Source organism: Rhinolophus sinicus, chromosome 2 (assembly GCF_057876585.1).
Source record: "Rhinolophus sinicus isolate RSI-liver-muscle chromosome 2, RSI-T2T, whole genome shotgun sequence".
NCBI classification, from domain to species: Eukaryota; Metazoa; Chordata; class Mammalia; order Chiroptera; family Rhinolophidae; genus Rhinolophus; species Rhinolophus sinicus.
This window is the reverse complement of record NC_142502.1, coordinates 147223697-147244075: the sequence shown is the minus strand read 5'-3', so window position 1 is coordinate 147244075 and position 20379 is coordinate 147223697. Positions and strand designations below refer to the sequence as shown.

At 36.0% G+C, this 20379-nt stretch overlaps 1 protein-coding gene across 2 annotated transcripts in view; it reads right to left on the bottom strand.

The window, feature by feature from the left end:
- Positions 1-20379, bottom strand: part of USP34 (ubiquitin specific peptidase 34) — a 205895-nt gene that overhangs the window by 169422 nt on the left and 16094 nt on the right. For both annotated transcript variants that reach the window (XM_019717509.3, XM_019717506.3), the window contains exon 2: positions 434-521. In XM_019717509.3, coding sequence (XP_019573068.3) covers positions 434-521 — 88 coding nt within the window. The remainder of the gene's footprint in view (positions 1-433; positions 522-20379) is intronic.

The following is a 20379-nucleotide window of genomic DNA, read 5'->3' as shown; positions in this document are numbered from 1 at the left end:
CGCAGCCCACCATCACATGCGGGAATTGAACCGGCAACCCTGTTGTTGAGAGCTCATGCTCTAACTGACTGAGCCATCCAGCCGCCCCAATAGTGATTTTTTTGAAAGGATTAAGGTTGTTGTAGGTCTCTAGCTATATCATAACAATTCTTTAATGTCTCAAAATAATTATTTTTAGAATTTCGATCACTCCCATATTTCTCAATAATGGAGGGATTAAAGAAAGAAATCAACTTTTATTCTCATATTTTAAAAACAAAACCATGAATGGCCCCATGAGTAAAGAGAATGGAAGAAGATTTAATAAATATTGATAAACTGTCATTTAATGACTAAAGGTATACAATGCAACATCCTACCAGGAAAATCTGATTACAAACAAATGTAAAATACAACGCACAAGTTAGTCTTCAAAATACTTAAAGATGCATACCTCTGTGTCCAGGAATTGATATAAGCAAATATTCTGAGAGTATGTTCCTTTCTGAGCTGCAGTCCATCACCACCTTCTATATCTGATACTGAAAGTAGAAAAAATAATTTTTAAAATTATGAATAATGCTAAATCAGTATTAAAGTCAATATTTTATCCCAAAAAAGCCTGAGCTTACAAATGCAAATTATTTCAGATGATTATTTTTCCTTTCACCAAAGAAAATAAATCTCAGTTTATTTAATTAATGACTAATTTGAGCTTAAGAAGGGATTTTTAACAGTTGTAATTCTGAGCAGAAAAAAAGAAAACACTTAGCAGTTATTCTCGTATTGTCTCTCAACTTCAAATCTCCCCCCACCCCCCGTCTGTTCTATATGCGTTGTGATGCTGGGTCTGGGTTGCTGCAAGCTACACTTTTCATTCCCAGCTGGTCTCCTGTTAAGACCTTCCTCCAGTGCCTACACAGCACTAGAAGAAGATGAGAAGGCAGGAGGAGACCAAGGACTTGTTAGCTTGCTGTATCTGAAAGCATCCCTCAGCGGCAGCATTGATTCCAGGCTCCAGCTTCTAATAACCTCTCTCATAGCACCCCTCTCTAAGAGGTAACAGCAGTAGCCAGGCAGCAGCCCTTCCATGAAGTCCCAGCTTCGTTGACAGGGCACACCTCTAAGTGGTTAGATTCTGACAACCCTCTTTCCTTTGTTTCCCCAGACTCAGGGGAGAATAGGTGTTTCCTGCAGCTGTAGTGGTCGCAGTAATCATCTTCATCATTCTCTGGGTGTCCTTCAGGTTCCCACTTTGCTCTTCAAACCTTTAACATGTGTGTAATTACTTCTCTTTATTAAATTCCCTCTTTAATTCCCTGACTGGACCCTGACAGACATACTGGCATTTCATATGTGATATGTACTACTATAAAAGGAATCTAAAGTTAAATCCAGAAGAGAAACTGTATAAAGAAATACAGTTGGTTAATGGTCCAAATAAGTCCTAATGTAAAATGTTTTATTGTACAAAATCAAGGATCAGCAAAATTTTTTATAAAGGGACAGAAAGGGAATATTTTAGGCTTTGCAGGTTATACAGTATCTTTCACAACTAGGCAGCTCTGATGTTGTATCCTGAAAGCAGTCACAGACAATATGTAAAGAAACGAGAATGGCCATCTTACAAAACACAGCAGCTGGCCTGATTCGGCACAATGGGCCATAGTTCCCAACTCCATGTTAGACAAATAAAGTTCAACAAGATAACATAACTCATGGCATTTAAATCTTCACTGTGTCTAAAAGTCATCATATATGCACTCATTTAATACTATATGCTAAGTTGTAGACAGACATTGATGAATAAAATAGCAACAGTCCCCACCTCGTGGAACTTAGTCTAGTGATGAAAAGAAGGACAAAAAGAGGTAAATGAATAAATAAAAATACTCACACATATTGTGATAAATGCCAAGAAGAAACCAAGTAAGGTACTGTGTACCAAATAATAAGCGTAACCCACCTTACAACAGGGAATCAGGAAGAGATTCACTTAAGAGGTAATTTTTAAGAAGAGACTGGAATGTTAAGAATTCAGACATTAAACAGAGAAAAAGAAAGAGATTAAAAGCATCCTAGGAAAGAAGTTCGTGTTTAAAGAGAATCCCCAGGATAATGTGAAGAAAGATCAAAAGATGATCACTATGCATAGACCCCAAGAACACTAGTCCAGATGGGAGTAAGAGAATAAAGGGACGCTAGGTAAGATGGTTCTGAGGTGGGGCTACTAAGCATACAGTTTACATTTGAGTTAAATGAAAAAGAATTTTACTCTTTTAGAGGAATTATAATAAATGGAGACAGATGCACACATGCATACACAACCTTGGCAACTACTAAATATAGGAATGAAAGAAATTATGTTTAAGTCAAGAACTATAACTACAGTATACTACCTAGCTCAGCAGTGAGCAATACTTACATAGTACTAATAACAAATACACAATACTAACTAAAAAGCAATTGGAAAGATATGGCAAGGGTAAAAGAGCTGATCCTCTTCCTTCCAAAGAAGAAGGCAACAGACCAACAGAGGTTCCATAGGAGGAAGTCAACAGTTGAAAATATGTATCAAGAAATAATAACATGGTCATTTAGGCAAAGGAAGATAAAAGCTGGGAGTGGGAGGCAGACATCAGATACAATACAAAATGAATACCTCTAGGAAAAGACAAAGTGGGGATACGCAAAAGACTGTTTTTTGTTATAAGCCTTACAAAACTATGTGACTTTTTAAACAAGGCTCGTATATGATTTAATAAAAGTTAAAACAAAACAAAAAAGGAATAGGGCCCATTATCCAGAAGTTATTTCTTATAAACATTCATACCATATCTATTTCAAAACTAGCATTAAGGAAAAGTTTAAATATCATCCATTTTTATCTCTTATTCCTGGGTAGTTTGCAAAAAAGTACTGTAAGTCAAAATTTTAATTGCAGGAAGGGGTCTTTTGTAGAAAACTAAGAAAAGACTACTTTTAGTAGAGTGACAGAGGAAGAACCCAAACTGAGATGAGTGAAAAGTATTGTCCATTAGAATGTAAATATTGTCGATTAGAAAGTAAATAGGTAATGAGGTTAATAAACTGAATCTGTATCAAAATGTTTAATATTCAAATTCAAAATAAGTGAAAAAGTTGCAAAAGGATAAAGACAGTATGATATCATGTTAACTTTTAATACAAAAAACTGTGTTGTTATGAACTTGTATGCAATTATATTACAAATACATATACCATCATGATACTTTTTTTAAAAAGCTAATACAAAATGTTAACATCTATTAAATTTGGCAGGTACATGTATATCTTATTTTTAGGGTTTTTTTCTATAGGTCTGACCTATTTCGTAATTCATTTTTGTAGTTAAATACGTCAAATTCAACACACCCCTTTAACTCCACTCCCTCCCAAAATTCCACTAAAAGAAGAGAAAATAAAACACAAGCAAAAACAAATTGTGGAAGAAAATGATACCTGACTTAAAACCACAGCAAAATAAAAAAATCAGGCTGACAGTGGGGAACAGAAGCGGGATAATTTTGTCCCATGAAATCTCAGAAAGGAATTGGAAACACTGAGTACCTCTGAAAGCAAGAATACAGGTAGGGCTAAAAAATTAAAGTCTTACTAAGAAGCAGACATCTGCTCTATCCTGCCCCCTCACCCCCACCACCCCCCAAACATACACGACTCCAAAATACTGTTTCCTCTCTGGAGATGTTGAAGCAGAGATAATCTGGTTTTCCGAAAACCAAGCAGCTGAAAGCATGTAAATGTCTTTGCACAGGCATTTCCTACTATGTCCTATAAGCATTCTTGAGAAGCATCATGTGATGAAAAATCTTGCACTAAAGAATAAAGAAGCTAAATAAAACTCAAAACCTATGAAACTTTATAATCAGAACACTGACAAAATGTGATTTAAAGTCAGAATAATCTGACAAAATAAAAAATACTAGCACAAGTAAATCTCTATTGGCATTTGCACCTAAACTTCTGCAGCCTTAAACCATGAGGTCAATGCAGCATCTTGATATCAAAGTGTCACAGGGCATTCGATTCTAATAAAAGTCATTTCCCAAAAAACTAAAGATTGAATATAACTATTCTCATGAATCCATCATTTTAACGACTTTGCCTTTATATTATGCGAAATAAAGTCACAAAAAGACAAATACTATATGATTCTATCTTGAATAGTCAAATTAATAGAAACAAAGAATGGTGGTTGTCAGGGTCTGGGGGTGGGAGAGAAATGGAAAGTTTAACGGGTATAGAATTTCAGTTTTCAAGATGAAAAAGTTATGGACATCTGTTGCACAACAATATGAGTATTCTCACTACTGAATTGTACACTTAAAATGGTAAATTGTATACTTAAGATGGTAAATTGCTTTTTTTACTATTAAAAAAATTTTTAATTAAAAAAAAGATAGGGAAGCCCAGACTGCAATTTAAAAGCCACTGATTTTAATCAGAGATCCTTTCAAGTCCATAATATAATAAATAAATGAAGCAAAGAAGGAATGGAGGGAGGGAAGCAGGAAGGGCAACTTCACCCAGACATCCTTCCACCATTCCCAATAGAGAAGGAACTGTACTCCAACCCTAAAGGGTGAACCACCTGGACAGGGAAGAGGGCAAGCAAGGTGGGAGAACTGTCACATAGATCCAAAGAATACCAAAAATAGCCCAACCGAGGAGATCAAAGTAGAACTGGAAACATCAATGCTGGGCAATACCCAGGAGTACCAGAGATCTCATCCCCCAAAAGGAACAAAAGGAAATTCAGTAGCGAAAAGAAATGTACCCACCTGACAGAATGCATGAGGTAGAGAGGTGAGAATGGGGTGAAAAGAGAATGGTTCATCTTAAAGGTTAACAGAAGAAAATGCTCACAAAAACTTCCAAATCAGAAATGGATAGCATGACAACAAGCACAACCCCAAGAAGAAACACGAGACAATTAAGAGTTATAACCCAGAGGTCCAGTGAGAAACATAGCTATTGTAGCTATGACCCAGATCTTACTCCAAGCAAGGAATAAGTATTCTCATATACAATCTCACAATTTATCAGAAGAAAAATGCACGACCACTGATCAGGCCAAAGGTGCTGAACACAACCTCACACATTTCAGGTCCAGAAAAGTCCTGCCCTCAAGCCCTCATAAGCCAGTTAAGAAAGGTAGTACTTTCAGCAAAGTCTCAAAAGAACAGGAACTACAAGAAGCTGGGTCCTATCCAGAACCTTGGCCAGCAGCAAGGTTAACCATTGAGGCCAACCCAGGTGGGTGAAATGGCTAAAATAAATATATGCAGCTCCAGGTACTGGCCAGCACGCCTGGCCTGAGTTGTTCCTTGAGTATAATGAAATTGTTCAACACTTGACTTCAAAACTTATTAATGTACATTCACCAACCTTTTGATATAGGGCCTTTCTTAGGCTTTCAGTATACTGACTAGGGTCCTGCATTTTACCTTACACTGGGGGGAAATAAGTCATTTCCATTCCAGCTTTCTATTACAGTGGTTTGAACACTTAATTTACGGAGCAATCTAAATACAGAACACTTTCTGAATTTCTTAAAATGTCCCAATCTTTCTGTCATAACCACACCTAACTCGAGAGAACTTTTTTTATACAATTCATCATCAATTCCTTCCAACTCTTTTTTGTAATCTAAAAGGAGGACATGGAAACAAAACCTTGGGAAGAGTTGAAGCAAGTTTCTTAAAAGACGTTAACAACTGAGCTGAAAGGAGTTACAAAAAAGGAAAGCAAGAAGAATAGTAGGAAAGGCAATGTCAAAGAAGCCTGCAGGGGATGGAATCTTAGTCAGAAAGATAATCATGTGCAAAGGTTCAGAGAATTAAGAAAAACATTCTGGATAATTGCTAAATAAGGGAATGGGGAGGTAAAATAAAGCTGTTAAAGAAGCTAAAATACCTAAGGCTTCACTCACTAAATAATGCAACAAAATGCAGTCAGAAAATTCTATAAACAACCAAAAATTGTAACACTTTATGATCTACTACTAGACCTGGACTTAAAAACACTACTCAAAGGGCCAATTAAATGAACACAAGCTAATTACAAAAGGTACTATTGTTACGAACTTGAATGACCCACTGTCAGACAAAATTTAACTTTTATTAAGTGCATTATTCTTTGTACATATTTGAAACTTGTTATAAAAAGTTCTAGTACATGCTTCAGATGAAAAGACTTATTACTTACAATAGCAAAAACCAAGACTGAGGCAGATTCTGGATCAAAAAAATAAAATAAAACCTTTAAGATGTTAAAATAATGGCCAATCTAGAACTTTATACCCAGGCAAACCTCAAGAGGAAGGGTGAAAATAAAAGTTTGAACAAATATATACAGAGGGTGACAAAAGTGCCCCCAAAAACTTACATTTTACAAAAGGAAAAAACTATTAAAAGTGTTATACTCAATATATACCAGTAACAAAAGATGACTACAAGTCACGTTTGACTTCTGCAATTACAAGAGGTGCTCAAAGTGGTTACCATCAGCGTCCAGACATTTCTGATTACAGCGAACTACTGCTTGAGCAACATTCACCGAAGTGTCCACTTATATACTTTTTTTGGCACCCCCGTATGTGCTTACAATGACAGGCTATGAATGCGGGGGTGGGGGGGGAACTACCAGGTGCTTCTGAGAAGAATAAAAGAGGGGCAAAGGGTAAGGAAAGAAATCCAGGAGCAAGAAGCAAGAAAAAAAATGGTAAAGAAGGAAATAAACATGTGAATAAATCTAAATATGCAAACTAATGAAAAGTTAAAACGAAATGTGTATTAGTTTGGGAAACTTTAAGGTCTACTGAAATACAGTACTAGACAACAACATGGAAGATGGCAGAAATAAAGAACAGCTTTGTTAAACTGTTCTGAATTGATAGGTTTAATTATATAAAAAGCTTAAATTGTAGACAAAAACAACAAAAAAAGCGAACTTTAAAGAAATTACAAACTAGGCCGTTTTTGAAACAGGGCAGTCTCTCTCAGCTCAAAGAGATTAGGGGGGACAAAAATACCCGAAGAGAAAAACAGGCCAAGAAAAAATGATATACCTGGATATACATGTGGTTCCAACTTACCAACGAAATGCTATTTTTCTCTTACCAGGTGTGTAAAATGTTTAACATCTAATGTTGGAAAAAACAGGTATTTTCATACATCACTGAAAACAATTTGACAATATTTATCAAAATTAAAAATACACTGATCCTGAATAAATTACTCTTTTAAGCATCTTTTCCTTACATTTTCTCATCCAAAATAATATGCATGGATATTCAACACAGCATTGTTCAGAATAATAGAAGATTGGAAATAACCTAAATATGTATCAACAGAAGGCAGGTTAAATCCTGACAAGGAAAACCATACATTAGAAAAAGAAAAAGAAAAAGATGGTCTTCATAAACTTGTATGAAATAATCCAAAACAGTGAATAAAGTTCAAAAATATTTTAATTACATGATTTTATAATGATTCTCAAAATAAAAAAAATAATTGATCAGTGAAATATTAAAATTTTTGAGAACTCACTGTTTGAAAACTGGTAAATAAAAGGGAGAAATCAGACATTTGTCCTGTCTTCCTGTACTAATGGATTCAAAGTAAACAGGTAATGAAAGGAAATTTCTCCTCCTACAGATAGTCCAACTAATAAAGAAAAAAATTGTAGGATTCGAATATCACCATTTTGCTACTGCTAACAAAATAAAAGACCTAGGCAATGGCTGCCTGCATTACCAAAGAAAGTAACAACATGACATTTTGAGCCCTCTGGAATACAACACATCCTATAAAACAGCCTTACCAAGAAATCTGATCAAGCTTCTAAATCTAATAATCGAATTACAGAAATAGAGGAGACCGAAAAACATGTTAAGTAATTCCACAAAAATACAATAAGCAACATCTAGACTGAAAAACCTCTAAGGGCTAAATGATTCATAGAATCAGTACTTTCTTCACCAAATAAATAGCGGGGGACGGGGGAAGGAAGAGAGAACCTACAGATTAAATCAGTCTTAAGAAACAAATCAGCAAGACCACTAAGCCATTCTAACTGAGGAACGACTCCTAAAAAGACATCTTTATAAAGGAAAAAATATGTATTTTCTTAAAAAAATAATGAACAGACACATCAGTAACTACAAACCGCAGGGAAGCCAGAATCTATAGAAATTAGTCCAGGCAGGTAACCAAACAAACAAATACAACCCAAAGAGCAAAATTAACAAAACAACAAATTATTCAAAGAGCCTCAAACTAGAAACAAACCAAGTACCCAAAGAGTAGGCTGATTTAAAAAATATACTATATCTACACATGGAATTCTATTCAGTGATTTTTAAAAAAAGTCAGATTTCTGGTACACTAATTCAAAACATGGTAAACTTATAGCCATATGCTAAGTTAAAAAAAAACCAGATACAAGTAGTACATAAAATTTATTTCCATTTTAATAAAATTATATAAAATGCAAATCTAACCTTGGGTGGCATAAAGCACATCAATAGGCAACATCATCAAAATAGCAAAATAAGGCTGCCTATCATTTTCCTCCCAAAGAACACTGATTTTGACAATCACCAATGGACAACAGTATAATTGTGAAAGTCTGGGAGTCCGTGGAAAAGTTCCAGCACACTATTGGAGCAAAAAAAATAACTAAATAACAATCCAAGATTGGGCACACTACGAGAGGGTGAGAGGAAGAGCGTCACTTTTCCGGACACCCCGCCTTCCCCGACAGCAGCACGGCGTAGTGCCAAGAGCGACCTTAGACTGACTTCTCCCCTGAGGGGAATGAGATGGTGTGAGCGAGCACCCAGCTTCCCAGTTGTGCAGAACACTGCCCAAGAGACCCCTTGCGTATTCACCCCGCCCAGAATATTGAGGTGTACTACGTGACTGGGGGATGGGGAGGGGATGGGAGAACAGCAGTGCTCTCAGAAGACGGAAAAAGATACATGGATCCTACTAACCGCAATGCAGACTTCATCAGGAAGCCTAATCACCAACAACCGTGTCTGAGGATGCCCCCAGCTGGTAAACAGGTACCCCAAACTCTCCATACACCTCACCCACAAACACTCCCGTCCCTTGCTGGCTCCGAATGCACCCCTAAGGGCAGCATGAGCAAGCCTTTGCAGACAGCTACTTAACACATGCAAAAAGGTGTCCCAAGTCTGAGGAATAGAGAGAAAGCACACAAACTTGATAATTCAGCACCACCTTAGGGAAAGCAAACCAGAGGCTGTCAGCACTCGACCCAGCTTTGCACAAGATAGAGAGAAGACGTACAATCTTAAGAATTTCCCCCAAGGGAGGAGAACAAATGAGGAGCAGGCATAACCATAAAAAAGTCTGAGAAAACCTCAATCCCTAACAGAGCTGACAGAAGGTATGTATCTATCAAAGCAAGTAAGGTGACTGCTTCTTCAAATGCAAAAGAGCAACTCAAGACTTCAAACAACGTGAAAAATCAAAAAAACTAAACCACTAAAGAAACATTAATTTTCCAGTAACCAACCCCAAGGAGATGGAGATCTGAGATTTGTCTGATCAAGAATTCAAATTAGTCACCTAGGAGAAAACAGGAAAAATGTAGACGGCATCAACAGCAGACTGGATGGAGCAGAAGAATCTGTGAAGTACATGACAATCATGGGAAATATAGTCAGAAGAACAAAGGAAAAAATTAAAAAGAATGAAGAATGCTTATGAGAACTATGGAATAAACAATGAAACTATGGAGAGAAACAATCTATTCATTATTGGAGTCCCAGAATGAGAAGAGAAGAGACAGGGGGCAACAGTTTTCTTAAATTATAGCTGAGAACTTCCCAAATCTGGGAAGAGATATGGACATCCAACTTTATGAAACTTAATAGTTCCCAAAAAATTTCAACTCAAAATGATCTTCTCCAATACACATTATAATAAAACTAACAGAGAAAAATAAAATTACTCCCATACAAATAAATCCCCATAGGCTATCAGTGGATTTCTCATAAGAAATTTTATAAGCCCAGGGACTAGAAAAACAAATTGATGAAACTAAGAGCTGGTTTTTGAAAATCAAAACCTTCCAACAACATTCTACCAAACATTTAAAGGCTAATTAATACCAATCCTTTTCAAACTCTTCAAAAAAAAAGTGAAGAGGAAGAAACATTCCCAAACTCATTTATTCTGATACCAAAGCCAGATAAAAATACAAGGAGAGAAAACCATGGGCCAATATCCCTGATGAATACAGATGCGAAAATTCAACAAAATACTAGCAAACCAACTTCAACACCACATTAAAAGGACCATGAGGCATGATCAAGTAGGATCCGTCCCTGGGATGCAAGGATGGCTCAACATATGCAAATCAATAAATGCAACATATCACATTGATAAAACGAAAGATAAAAATCTTAGGATCATCTCAGTAAGTGCAAAAAAAAAACATTTTACAAAACTCAGTATCATTATAAATACTCTCAACAACTGGGTAAAGACTGAATGCACCTCACTATAATAAAGGCCATTGCAACGTTGTGATTGATAAGAAATATACTATATATTTGGTCATTCAGATAACCAGAATATATTTCTCATGTATATTTGGTCTTCATTCACAATTCCTGGCTTACAGCTCCCAAAACCCTTGGGATTTCCTGAGTTATCCTAGAGCAAGGAAACATCTTTTGTTATGATATTTGGTTGGGTCCTCAGTTCCTGAAAACACTTCAGAGCCATAAAGGTGAAATGGATGTCTTGTTATTCACAATAAGCCTCTTTCCTCCACAAATGGTTTATGGTGATGAAAGTAACTTTTAGAAAGCACCTAAGGAGGGGTGCTGTTTTCCAGGGGAATCAACCATGAACAAAAGGTAGAAAATTTCAGTCCCACCAATTTCCAGGGAGGGGAGAGGAGTTAGAGGTTGAATCAACCGCCAATGGTCAAGGAGTTAATCATGCTCATGTAATGAAGCCTCATAAACACCCAAAAGGAGGCAGTTCAGAGAAATTCCAGGCTGGGGAACCAGAACACTTCCACATGTCACTCTGCTGGGCCCCAGCTCCATGAGGACAGACCTCCTTTGTTCAGAACCTCACCCTGGGGGGAGGGGGTAAAAAAAAAAAAAAAGAACCTCACCCTGTATATCTATCATGTAGCTATTGATTTGTATCCTTTAATATCGTTTGTAATAAATCAGTAATCTAGTGAGTAAACAGGTTTCCTGACGTCTGTGAGCCACCCTAAGAAATTAATTGAACCCAAGGAAGGAGTCATGGAAACCTCTGATTGTAATCAGTCAGTCTGAAGTACAGGTAACAATCAGGGTTACGATTGGCATCTGAAGTGGAGGGTAGTTTTGTGGGACTAAGCCCTTTTTTCACCTGTGGCATGTGATGCTATCTCTGGGTAGACAGTGTTAGAACTGAGAATTGAATCAAATTCTCAAACACCCTACTGGAGCTTGAGAATTGCTTGATGATATGGGAAGCCTCCAAACAAACACACATTGCAACTGGGTCCAGGAACCCAAAATCGCCCTATATGACAAGCCCACAACTAACATTATACTCAATGGTGAAAGGCTAAAAGCTTTTCCTCAAAGATAAGGAACAAGACGCGGGTGCCCACTCTCACCGCTCCTGCTCAACATAGTACTGGAGTCCTAGCCAGAACAATCAGGCAAGAAAAAGAAATAAAAGGCATCCAGATTAGAAAGAAAATTGTCTGTCTGTAGATGATGTTATCCTATATATAGAAAATCCTACAGACTCCACCAAAGAAACTGTTAGAACTAATAAAGGAATTCAGTCAAGTTGTAGGATACAAAATCAACATACAGAAGTCAGCTACACCTCTACACAGTAACAAATTATCTAAAAACTACAGAAAACAATCTCATTTACAATAGTATTAAAAACAAAAAAATACCTAACAATAAATTTAACCAAGAAAGATCTATACAATGAAAACTATTAGACACTGATGAAGGAAACTGAAGAAGATACAAATAAATGGAAAGATATCATGTGTTCATGGATCAGAATTAATATTGTTAAAATACATACTATCCACAGCCATCTATAGATGCAATGCAATCCCTCAAAATTCCAAAGGCATTTTTCACAGAACTATAAGAAAAAAATCCTAAAATTCGTATGAAACCACAAAGACCCTAAATAGCCAAAGCAATCCTGAGAAAGAACAAAGATGGAGGCATTACATGTCCTGATTTCAAACTATGTTACAAAGCTATAATAATTAAAACAGTATGGTATTGTCATAAAAACTGACACACATCCCAATGTAACAGAGAGCAGAAGCCAGAATTAATCCCATGTATACTTGTACATGGTCAAGTAATACTGGACGAGAGTTAAGGACACTTAATGGTGAAAGGATAGTCTTTTCAATAGATGGTACTGGGAAAACTGGATATCCATGCATAGAAAAATAGAATTGGACCCTTATCTTACACCATACACAAAAACTAACGCAAAACAGATTAAAGACTTGAATATAAGACCTGCAACTAAAAACGTAAGACAGAAACTCCTTGACATCGGTCCTGGCAACAATTTTTTGGATATGACACCAAAAGCACAAGCAACAAAAGCAAAAACAAATCAGGACTACATCAAACTAAAAAGCTTCTGCACAGCAAAATAATCAACATATGGAATGGGAGAAAATATTTGCAATCAATTATCTTATAAAGGGTTAATATCCAAAACACAAGGAACTCATACAACTCAATAATAAAATAAACAAATACAATTAAAAAATGGGCAAAGGACCGGAGCCGACCCGGAGGCTCAGGCTATTAGAGCTCCGTGCTCCTAACTCCAAAGGCTGCCGGTTCGATTCCCACATGGGCCAGTGGGCTCTCAACCACAAGGTTGCCAGTTTGATTCCTCGAGTCCCGCAAGGGATGGTGGGCTGCACCCCCTGCAACTAGCAACGGCAACAGGACCTGGAGCTGAGCTGCGCCCTCCACAACTAAGACTGAAAGGACAACAACTTGACTTGGAAAAAAGTCCTGGAAGTACACACTGTTCCCCAATAAAGTCCTGTTCCCCTTCCCCAATAAAATCTTTAATAAAAAAAAAAAAAAAAAAAGGGCAAAGGACCTCAAAAGACATTCTTGCAAAGAAGACATACAAATCATCAGGGAAATGCAAATCAAAAGTACAAGGAGATATCACCTCCTGTCTGTTAGAATGGCTACCAAAAACACAAGTGATAGTAAGTGTTGGCAAGGATGTGGAGAAAAAGGAATCCTGGTATGCTGTAGGCAGGAAAGTAAATTGGTACAACCACAATACAAAACAGTATGGAGGTTCTCCAAAAAATGCAAAAATAAAACTACCGTATGACCCAGGAATCCCGTTTCTGGGTATATATCAGAAGGAAATAAAACCACTATCTCAAAGAAATATCTGCATTAACCCCCTAGGCAAGTTCACTGCAGCAGTGCTCAATAGCCATGACATGGAAGCAACCTAAGTGTTCATGGATGGGTGGACGGAAAAGGAAGATGTGGCAAATATATAAAATGGAGTATTATTCAGTCATAAAGAAGAAAACCTTGCCATTTGGGACAGCATGGATGGACCTTGAGGGCATTATGCTAAGTGAAATAAGTCAGACACAGAAAGCCAAATACTGTATGATCTTACATATGTAGAATCTTTTAAAAAAGTTGAACTCATAGAAAAAAAGTAGAATGGTGATTTCCAGGAGCTGGGGGGGGTGGAAGAAATGGGAAAATGTTGGTCAAAGGGTATAAACTTCCAATTATAAGTTCTTGGGATCTAAAATACAGCTGCTGGTGACCACAACTAATACTGTACTATATACTTGAAAGTTGCTAGGAGAATAGATCATAAATATTCTCACCTCCAAAAAATATGGTAATTATGCGAGGTAATGGATCTTTTAACTAACCTTATTACAGTAATCATTTTGCAATATATATATGTGTATCAAATCATGACATTTTACAGCTTCAACTTACACAATGTTATATGTCTATTATATCTCAAAGTTGAGAATAAAAAAGCACATCAGTAATTACAAGGATGGGGGGTTGGTGGAAATATTCAAATGTGGTGGTACTTACAGGGAGTGTCTAAATTTGTCAAAATGAATGGAACCGTACACTTAAAATAGATGCAGTTTATTGGATGTAAATTATACATCAATAGATTCAGATTTTTTTAAATAAATCAGCAATTACAATAAGACCACATCTGAACGCTGATTCAAATTTTAAAGAAAAAAATTAAAATTTTAAATTTAGAGTATGAGGGAACTTTGACCACTAAATGTTTTATATTAAGAAATTGCTCTTAATTTTTTAGCTATGATGATGATAATGTGGTTACGTATTTTATTTGTCCTTTAGAGAACCATACTGAAATACATACACATAACATATGATGCCTGAATTTGCTTCAAAATCATCCAATGAGTGGGGGAAAGGGAATGAATAGGGTACAAAAAAAACAAATTTGTCCTTAAGTTGGTAACTGTTGATTGGTGATGGGTACATAAATATCAATGCCTACGAACCTTCCCACTTAAGTTTTTCTATAATGAAGTTAAAAAAACTACCACACATACCAAAAAACAAGACCACAAACCACATAATCAAAAACAAAGGGGAGGGCCGGCCCGGTGGCTCAGGCAGTTAGAGGTCCGTGCTCCTAACTCCGAAGGCTGCTGGTTCGATTCCCACATGGGCCAGTGGGCTCTCAACCACAACGTTTCCAGTCCAATTCCTCGAGTCCCGCAAGGGATGGTGGGCTCTGCCCCCTGCAACTAAGATTGAACACGACACCTTGAGCAGAGCTGCCACTGAGCTCCCAGATGGCTCAGTTGGTTGGAGCATGCCCTCACAACCACAAGGTTGCCAGTTCGACTCCCGCAAGGGATGGTGGGCTGTGCCCCCTGCAACTAGCAACGGCAACTGGACCTGGAGCTGAGCTGCACCCTCCACAACTAAGACTGAAAGGACAACAACTTGAAGCTGAACAGAACCCTCCACAACTAAGATTGAAAGGACAACTTGACTTGGAAAAAAAAGAAAAAGTCCTGAAGTACACACTGTTCCCCAATAAAGTCCTGTTCGCCTTCCCCAATAAAATCTTTAAAAGCAAAAAAAAAAAAAAAAAAAAAAAAAAAAAACACAAAGGGGGAAAAAGGAAACTAACACACACACACAAAAAAAGATTAGTTATCAGACCTGAACTTCACAATAGTGTTATGTTCAAGATATTAGGTATTAAGATAAAAAATGTCAGCAAAGTTCTGAAAACTATTTAAAAAGAATCAAAAACTTTAGAATTAAAATATACTGTAACTGGAATTAAGATCTCAATAGGTGGCTTTAATACTAGACTATACACAGTTTAAAAGAGAATTAGGGAAAGGAAGATAGGTCAAAAAGAATGAAACTAGATTGCTATCTGTCACCGTGTACCAAAATTACCTTAAAATGGATCAAAGACCTAAACGTAAGACCTGAAACAATAAACTGCATAGAATAAAGCATAGGTACTAAACTTATGAACCTTGGGTTCAAAGAGGATTGTATGAATTTGACCTCAAAGGCAAGAGAAATAAAAACAAAACTAAATGAATGGGACTATATCAAACTAAAAGGCTTTTGCACAGCAAAAGAAACCAGTAACAAAGCAGAGACAACCAACCCAATGGGAGAAGATATTTGCAAACAAGTCCTCCCATAAGGGGCTAATATCCAAAATATATAAGGAACTCATACAACTCAACTACAAAAAAAACCAAATCAATTAAAAAATGGGCAGAGAACCTGAACAGAAACTTCTCCCTTAAAGACATACAAACGGCCAACAGATATATGAAAAACTGCTCAACTTCACTAGCTATTATAGAAATGCAAATCAAAACCACAATGAGATATCACCTCAAACCAGACAGAATGGTTATCATCAACAAGACAAATAACAAGTGTTAGAGAGGCTGTGGAGAAAAAGGAACCCTCATAAACTGTTGGTGGGAATGTAAATTGGTACAGTTGCTATGGAAAACGGTATGGAGGTTTCTCAAAAATTTAAGAATAGAATTACCATATGACCCAGCAATCCCTCTCCTGTGTATCGATCCAAAAAATCTGAAAACATTTATCCGTAAAGATAGAGTCTACAATTAAGTTCACGAACTTGTTGCAACAATGGAGTTTTAACCAATAAACAAATAACTGTATTGGAACAACCTCCCTACTCACCTGATCTGGCCCCCAATGACTTCTTTCTTTACCCGAAAATGAAAAATATTGGAAGAAGACATTATGATGACATTCAGGACATCAAGGGAATACGACAACAGCTCTGATGGCCATTCCAGAAAAAGAGTTCCAAAATCGCTTTGAAGGGTGGACTAGGCGCTGGCATTGGTGCATAGCTTCCCAAGGGGAGTACTTCGAAGGTGACTATAGTGATATTCAGCAATGAGGTATGTAGCACTTTTTCTAGGATGAGTTTGCAAACTTAATTGTCAGACCTAGTATGTACTCCAATATTCATTGCGTTAGTATTTACAGTGGCCAAGACATGGAATCAACCAAAGTGTCCTGTGATAGATGACTAGATAAAGAAGATGTGGTACATATACACAATGGAATATTACTCTGCCGTAAGAAAAGATGAAATACTGCTATTTGTGACAATGTAAATGGATCTTGAAATTATTACACTACGCAAAGTAAGTCAGAAAAAGTCGAGAACCATGACTTCACTGATACGTGGGATATAAAACTGAAAGCAACAAAAGAACAAGACAAAGAAACAAAAACTCATACACACAGACAATAGTTTAGTGGTTATCAGAGATTAAGGGGTGAGGAGATGGTAACGGAGGTTAAAGGGGCTCAAATACATGGTGATGGAAGGAGAACTGACTCTAGGTGGTGAGCACACAACATGATATATAGATGATGCATTATAGAATTGTACACTTGAAACCTATGTAATTTTACCAACCACTGCCACCCCAATAAATTTAATTTAAAAGAAAAAAAGACAAAAGGAAGAATATAGAAAACGAAAGAGACAAGGAAGATGATGAAAAAGCATAGCGTTTATGTACCTGGAATCCCAAAAGCATGACAAAAGCATGAGAGAGGAGCTACACTTGAAAAGATAATGGCTGTACATTTTTTAAACTAATTTTTAAGAACTCAAACCAGATTCAAGAATGAATGCCAAGCAAATACTAAATACAAAACAAGATATAGGCACATCACAGTAAAACTGCTGAAAACCTAAAACACAGAAAATCTTAAAATAAGACAAATGAAGAAAAACAGCATTTAAAAAAACAATAGTAAAACCACCAATAGCTGACTTCTCAGTAGGAACAATTAAGCCAGAAAAAAAATGAAATGACTTACTGAAAAAAGCAACAGTAACTTCCAATCTGTAATTCAATACCCTATTTCACCGTTTGCTGGTCTGAAAATTTATTTTATTTTCATTTTAGTCAGACAAGCAAATACTGGGGAAAAAATCAACAGCAGCTGAACAACACTAAAGAAAATGCTAAAAAGAAAAACGATCCCAGATGAAAGCCTAGAGATACAATAAAGAATGAAGAGCAACAGAAAGGGTAAATATGGGTAAATCTAAATGAATATTCACTTTAAAAAACAATGTCTTGTTTAAAAAAAAAATACAAGTAATTAAAGAATATTACAACAACAGTATAAAAGATAGGAGAACAAACAGAATTAAAATATTCTAAGGCCTTGCTACTCAAAGTGTATTCCAATGACCAGCAGCATCAGCAGCATCTGGAAGCTTGTTAGAATGAACAATCTGAGCAAAACTCCAGACTGCCTGAGTTAGAATCTGTATTTTTAAGAAAATCTCCAGGTGATTCATATGTACATGAAAGTTCCAGAGGCACTATTCTAAGGTCTGAAAACCAGTAAAAGTATTAAAATATATTCCAGTGTGAGAAGTTCACATAATTAAGCAAGATTCAGATAAAGAAACTAGAAAATAAATATTAGAACAAGATGGAGGACTCACTTTCACTTTTGTTGCATTTCAGAAGGATACTTAAATAGAAATGTCTAGCACTAAGTTAGGACATTAAACTAATGCTTGGAAAACTGGGTTAGAAATATATTCTGAAAGTTGTCTGAAAAATGAAGTCACGGGAGTAGATTGACCACTTCAAATTCTTCATAAAATACACAGCAAAAGACTAAATCTTAGGTAATCTCAACACTTCAGGAATCAGAGTAACAAAACCCTGAGTAAGGAAGACAATTTTAAGATTATGTATCCCAGCAAGTCTCAAACTTTTTGTTTTCAGGGATCCTTTACATGCTTAAAAACTGAAGACGTCAAGGAGCTTATGTTTAGGTGGTTTATATCAATATTTACTGCGTTCTAAATTAAAACTTAAAATGTTTATTCATTAGTTTATTAATAAATTCATTACTTATTTTCCATTTTAAAAACTAAGTTACTTGACTAACACTTTAAAATTTTTGAAAATTTCTTTAGGGTTTGGATTAATAGAAAACAGATTCTTATCAACTACTTCTGCATTCTGTGTTGCCACATATTGTTTTGGTGAAGAATATGAAGAAAATCCATCCTTAATCAGAACATGTACATAGGAGCATTTTTATTAAATAATTTATTGGGTAATTTTGGATATTCTTCTTTCATATTATACCAAAATTCAACGTGTTAATTTCTTAAAGATAACAGTTCACTAAGTTATACAGATCTTTCCAATGTTAACATTTCATTACACAATGTCAGAAAAATACATCATGAGTATTCCTATCAATCTCATCAAAATTCTGTATTAGGCAGCTGTCAAACTCAGTGACAGGTACAAGTTTTTAAAAATTGTAATTTTTTTCTTGAAAACTCCGTTTTATCGCTGTCAACTAACACTATCAGTCTTCTTTAAAGTAACGTGCTTCCTTCATTAATTCTAGAAAATACCTACAAAATACCCAAATCTAGATAACCTTTGAGTCAATCATTCTTTCAAATACAAATTGTTTCATGAAAAAAAACGCAGCTAGTTCAGCTTACAACTCAATTACATGAGTACAGTTCCTTAAAACAACCATCTCACTGCAAAGCATTCAGGAAAAATACTTTAATGTACTTCTCACTTCATCACAGAATATTAAAAAGACAAGTACACAAGCTTTGAGATTTAATAAAATTAATTTTCATTACTTCATCAAGCACATCAAGTGAACTGTTTTTAAGTAGCAAGTGCTTGGCAATGAAGATTACATTAACTACTTAGTACCACTGCCCTATTTCTTGCAGTGTGGCCAGCGGTTTTACCCACCATGCCTTTGCATTATCCGTGAAAATATCAACCAAAAGGCAAATATGTCTTACCTCTCAAGACACCTAGAAAACAAGCTCTCTGGGACCTGCAGGGGGCCACAGATCATGTTTTGAAGACCACTGATGGAGCCAAATGAAGACAAAGATTTAATAATAAACAGATACATAAAACGAAAGATATCCTAATAGAAAAAAAGTAAAACTTCTAGTCACAGATGCCCTGCTCTTGTAAAAATCTTTTAAAAATCCTAAGGAATCCAATAAAATAAATTCAAGAAGGTTGCAAGATACAAGATCAATATACAAAATCTGTTCTATTTCTATACACTAACAATGAACAAGTGAAACTTAGAAAACAATTCCATTTAAAATAGCATCAAAAAGTAAAATTCTTGAGAGTATATTTAATAAGAACAAAAATTACACACTGAAAACAACAAAACATTTTGTTGCAAAAAGTTAAAGATCTAAATAAACGGAAAGATACCATGTTCATAGATCAGAAGACTTACTATTGCTAAAATAGTAGCTGGCTTCTTTGCAGGAATTGACAAGTTGATCCCAAGATTCATATGGAAACTCAGGGATCCGGAGTAGCCAAAATAATTTTCAAAGAAGATTCACACTTCCCAATTTCAAATCTTACTACAAAGCTTTAGTAATCAAGACAGTGTAGTACTGGCAGAAGGACAGACATATAGACCAATGGAACAGAATTAAGAGTCCAGAAATAAATCCATATATCTATGGTCAACTGATTTTCAACAGAGATGCCAAGGCCACTCAACGGAGAATGTCTTTTCTACAAAGGGTGCTAGAACAACTAGAAAGCATCATGCCAAAAAAATGAAGATGTACCTGTACTTCACACCATGTACAAAAAAATTGCCTCAAAATGGATTAAAGACTTAAATGTAAGAACGAAAATGATAAAACTCTTACAAGAAAACATAGGGTAAGTCTT